We start from the raw sequence: 5,137 nt of genomic DNA on the forward strand, positions 1-5,137 counted from the left end.
CTTATAAAAGGCTAAATAAAACAAAAGTATTGGTGGTAATTTTTGACTGTGTAACTTTACAAACGGCACCTCATAGTTTTGGAGCTTTGGTCTCACTTGGGGTTGACGAGGCAGTAGACGGCGCTGACGTTGGTGATCTCCATGGTGCAGTTCCTGTTGGTGGTGAGGCTGGCCGAGTGGGACTCTGCGGTCTCAGGCATGCTGACAGCTGCTGGAGAGAAGAATCCTCTGAAGGCTGAGCTGTAAAAATAAAAGAAAAAAGAAAAGAAAAAAACAGGAGGATGAAACCAGAACACTAAAACATCTAAACTTCTTTGTAAAATAAAAAAGCTCTATCAGACAATTTTACAGAATATTTCAACTTTTTCACAAAAGAAAAACAGAAAAATACAGAAATATTTCAAAATAAAAGCACTTACTTTGGGTAGCGTTGAGATGACGGGATGCAGAGAGTCTTCTGAAAACAGGTCAGGTTTGGTTTGGAGTCTAGTCTGAAGCCACGCCCCCTGAGTCCCACCTGAGCCGCAGGTAGGCGTGTTCATCTGTTCCTACACCTGAAAGAGCGCTGAAAGGGTTGACAAAATTGTTTTTTCAGTTTAAACAAACTTTTATGGAAATATTATTTAACAAAGACAGAAATACATGATCATTAAATGATCCAAAAAAACCCAACATTTAATGTATTAAAAATGATGTCAACACAAACCTAAGTATATGTACTTTTCTAAAATCCCAACCCCAGTAATTCAATTTTTATTCCTCCCAGACATAAAAATATTCATCATCAGGGTATTTACTCCTAATTCTCTCTTTCCACCCTTGAAACTGGTTTTCTGCCCCATTTTCTTTATACCATGCTGAATAATGCTGTAGCTTTGTGCGTAACTCCAAGCGATACTCTGCTTGTTCCACAGGGTCCTCATGTCGTATCCATATCAGTACTTCCTTTTCTTGGGTGTAGTGTGAACCTTCTCCTTCTTAGTTGATGGTTTAGGTTTCTCTGGTGGAGGAGAAGTACTGGTCAGTTGTTTTCCAGTTGTAGGTTGGGGAAACACATTTTTTTGGTTGTTTGTGATGCTGATGAAACCAGTTGTTTCTCCGGTTCAACAGCTTGAAGTAACTCTCCTCTCTTTGTGGTTCTGGTTCTGCAGCTGTCTCCTCATCAGCCTGTTGTCCTTCAGCTTCAGACGTCAGCTGATCACACTGCTGTTGTTTGTTTCCAGCCGGAACTTTGTTCAGGAAACACTTCATGTTTGAAACCAGAAGTTAAGCTCCAGTTTGATTCAGAGCCAGTCCATCAGACTTGAACAGATGTCGTCTCTCCCAAAAGAGATCAAAGTTGTCCACATGTCTCACAGAGTGGTCAGCACAGAACTTTTCCAAAAAGTTATGAAAAGCAAAACGTCTGCTGATCCTCTCAGCCCCTCTTCTGGCTGTAGGAATGGGCCCACTGAGGAACACATCCATGTTGAGATTTTTAACTGCATTCAGCAACTGAATGAAATCCTTCAGGATTTCTGACTGTCGGTTCATCACTTCCTGTATGAATGATGAGCATCTTCAGAGCAGGATGTTCAGCTGTGTTTTCCAGAAACTTCTCTGTGAGGTCAGACACTTTATGAGCAAAACTCTCGACTTTTTCCTCGTTCCAGAAACCTCTGGTCTTATTCACCATTTTATCTGTGATGATCAGCATTTCTTGATTCTTGAAAGTCTCTTTTTGGACTTGCTTTGGCTTTGAGCTGCATCTGGTCTCAGGTCCCTCTTTGAGATCAGAACATGAACTTTGTTCAGACTCTCCAGTTTCTTCCAGTGGTGTGAATCTGTTTTGAAGAAACACTGTTTCATTTCTCTGGGCGTTATCAGTTGTTTTGATTACAGCCTGTTTCTGCTTTCTTCTCCTTGCTGGAGGAGAAAAAGCATTTCTCTGTAATTCTGGCCATTCATTGTCATCTAAGAGCTGAATCCTTCCTGAGAGATTTTTTGCTCTGGCACAAAGAGAGTTCCATACGGCTTCACTCTCAGAAGCAGCTTCCATCTCCTTGTCCAGTTGATCTCTCCTCTCCTTCTCACCCATTTGAACACATGTTGAGTTCTCCAAAGCATTCATCTCTTCCAAACGATGAATCTTGAGCTCCAACACTGTCACCTTTTGGAGAAGCTGGCAGAAATCCTCTTCGGTAAAGAACATCTTGAAGCTTTTCTGTACTCACTCTTACTCTCAGCAGTTGATGTTTCAAAATCTTCTCAGGTTCTCCAACAGCTAAAAATAAAATCCAATGGTCTCTACTTATTCAAGATCATCCATCATGGTCGGTGGTCACCAGCGTATTTCTGTTGTTAAAAAGGTTCTTTAGATCCAGCTGGAGTCACGCTCCTGAGCAGTCCAGTCCTTGCTCACTCATATCAGTCCACCTGCTATGGCCTTGGTCTGTCGATCTCCTAGTGGATCCTGCCAACAACGCCAACTGTTATAAAAATATTTATTTAACAAAAACAGAAATACGTGGTCCAAGATAAACAGCATGTCATGAAAACTTAGGTCATTAAGTTTTTCATGAATTACTGGCTTAAACCTAAAAGTATTATTTCCATAATACAAACAAATAAATCAGGTGAACGGAGGAAAAACAAGAAAACTAAAGAAATGCTGGAATTTTGTTCAGAAAAAGTTTGAATGAGTTTTAAGGTCTGATGTGGTTCCACAACTTCAGAGAAACCTGGAAGGTTTGTGATAAAAAAATATTACCTAAAATAAAACTAAAACATTGTTTCTCAGAGGTGCCAAAACAAACCCTGCCTGGAGCATCGAAAACTGACTCATGGAGCTCCGACAGTCCAGACAGGTTCTTCCAGAAAACCCTAAAACCACCCGAGATGGACTTTCAGTCTTTTCTTTCCTTTGTAATATTTGTGACCACAGCAGGACAGAACCTGCAGGTTCAGCAGGCAGAGCTTAGTCATTCATTCTGACCTCATGGAAACTTTCAGGATCTCTTGTAACTGACCAGAAAACACAAACAACTTAAAATATCTCAGAACTATATTTAACAGACCAAATGCCATAAACATTTTTTATAAAAAATATTAGTTAAATGAGCTCCAGCATGCAGTCAAACCTCCAGAAAGAAAAGTAACAAATTATAGAGCATCTAAACAAATAAATAAATAAAAAATCTTCATACTTTACAAAATCTGCAGAAATAAAAACAAAAGAAAAAAAACAAATAATTCCAGAAAGATATAAATGAATGGGAACAGACTGAACACAAAACTATCAAAATTAAAAAAATAATAATAATTACCACAGAAACATGCTGTTTTTATTCAAAATACTGAAAACAAAAAGCTTCAAATGTCAAGAGAATTACTTATTTTCTGTTTGTTTCATGATTTATTCTAATAATTTACTTTAAACAACTTTAACTGTTGGTTTATTTTGGATTAAATTTATTTGCATTTTGATCAACTTGGTAAAAACAAACCATGACTCGTGGTAATTTTATAGTTTTTGTTTTAGCTCCATCTTGTGGTTGAACCTCTGTTTCAGGAAGAAAACAAATAAAATCTGTTTTTACAGCAGCTAAAATCCAGCAGGTTCCTTATTTTTTGTCTCAATTGAGATATTTTGTGTGTGTTTTTCTGTAAAACATCACTGAACTTTATGTTTAGGTTTTATGTATTTCTACCTGATTCCTTCGTCGCTGAAGGAAAGAGTCAAGGAAGCAGAAAGAAACCAGGAGCTGGAATAAAGCCTTTAATAATAATAATAATAATAATAATAATAATAATAATAATAATAATAATAATAATAATGATACAAAATAAAAAGCTGATGCGGAAGCAGAAATACAACTCAAAAAGAATGAAAACTGGGAAACAAACTGAAGCTGATGAGATTGGAAACAGGTGTGTTAATGGGAACAGTGAACAGGTGAAAATGGGCGTGGCAGAACAGAGATCTGAAAAAGCAGAGAAAGAACCAAAAGCTGAAAATAAACATAAAAAAATGAAAAGAAATAACTAAAAACCACCAAACTGCTTCAGCTTTTTACTGCAGGTAAGACGCTGACTGCTCATATCGACTCCACACCGTCCCACTTCAGCTGATAAAAATCACTTCAGGGGGAACATGGTTCCAGCGGCGATCGAGGCCAGACCCGTCTTCTCTCCGATCCACTTGTTGTAGTTGGTGACTCGGGCGTAAACGCCGGGTCGGTTCTGCACGGCGCACCGGTCGCCCCAGCTGACGACGCCGAACAGGAAGAGCCTGCCCTGGACCTCGTGCACCAGCGGACCTCCAGAGTCCCCCTGTCGGAACGAGACGAGCGGCGACGGCGTTAAAGAAAAACTGATGTTCAGGAACGATCCGAATCTTTTGAACGGTTCTTTGCAACGAACGATGAGAACTCGTGTTTCATTTTTCCACCAAGACGATGAGGAACCAGCGAAAGGGGCGGGGCATAGCAGGAACAAGCGCTAAACACAAAGAGGTGTTGGCGTACCGTGCATGCGTCCTGGCTCCAGTCGGGCCGGGCGGCACAGAACATGTTGTCGGTGATCATGTCTGAGTAATAGCCCTCCTGTCTGCAGACGTCATCGGCGACGAGGTCCACCTGAGCCTCTCTGAGGTTCTGAGAGAAACGGGACGACCCTGAGGAGACGAGAGGTTCAGAAATACAACTCCTGTCCCGTTCAGCCGAGCTGATCTTCCTCACCGTGACGCTCCTTCCCAAAGCCGGCGATCTCACAGGTGACCCCCGGCTGGAGCCGGCGCTGCGGCGGCGGCAGGCAGACCGTCCTCACCCAGTCCGTCTCCTCCGAACACTTTCCCTGTTTGGCCTCCAGCTTCACAAGAGCTGCAGGGAAGGAGGTGTTCAGCAATCTGAGTCCAAAGTCAGCATTCAATCAGATTAAAGGAAGAGATTAAACAAATCACAAATCCCAGCAGGGGCGGAGCTAGAATTTTTTATGCAAGGGGTTGGGCAAGGCACCCCTTAGCAAAAAGTAGTATACTTGAAGTTCATTTTAATAAGTATACTTGAGTGAAAGTTTAAGTACCGTATTTTTCGGACTATAAGGCTGTGTCCAAAACGGCAGGACGGGTCCTCCGAAGGTCGAATTTGTCGGCCGCATA

The 5,137-nt window shown here is 41.2% G+C and overlaps 2 protein-coding genes across 6 annotated transcripts in view; both read right to left on the bottom strand.

Annotated features, from left to right (window-relative positions):
• The window catches only part of LOC106522016 (equinatoxin-4), a 4,644-nt gene extending 3,753 nt beyond the window's left edge, over nt 1-891 (bottom strand). Inside the window, exons 1-3 of the mRNA XM_014014852.1 lie at nt 854-891; nt 420-565; nt 97-240 (exon numbers count right to left, since the gene is read on the bottom strand). Of these exons, the coding sequence (XP_013870306.1) occupies nt 97-200 (104 nt within the window). The 5' untranslated portion in view covers nt 201-240; nt 420-565; nt 854-891. The remainder of the gene's footprint in view (nt 1-96; nt 241-419; nt 566-853) is intronic.
• Nucleotides 892-4,036: 3,145 nt separating this feature from the next.
• plaub (plasminogen activator, urokinase b) overlaps nt 4,037-5,137 on the bottom strand; it is a 7,831-nt gene continuing 6,730 nt past the window's right edge. For all 5 annotated transcript variants that reach the window (XM_014014844.1, XM_014014843.1, XM_014014842.1 and 2 more), the window contains 3 exons: nt 4,719-4,859; nt 4,506-4,654; nt 4,037-4,311 (listed from right to left, as the gene is read on the bottom strand). In XM_014014844.1, the coding sequence (XP_013870298.1) occupies nt 4,117-4,311; nt 4,506-4,654; nt 4,719-4,859 (485 nt within the window). In that variant the 3' untranslated portion in view covers nt 4,037-4,116. The remainder of the gene's footprint in view (nt 4,312-4,505; nt 4,655-4,718; nt 4,860-5,137) is intronic.

The sequence above is a fragment of the Austrofundulus limnaeus genome, unplaced genomic scaffold (assembly GCF_001266775.1).
Source record: "Austrofundulus limnaeus strain Quisiro unplaced genomic scaffold, Austrofundulus_limnaeus-1.0 Scaffold119, whole genome shotgun sequence".
NCBI lineage: Eukaryota > Metazoa > Chordata > Actinopteri > Cyprinodontiformes > Rivulidae > Austrofundulus > Austrofundulus limnaeus.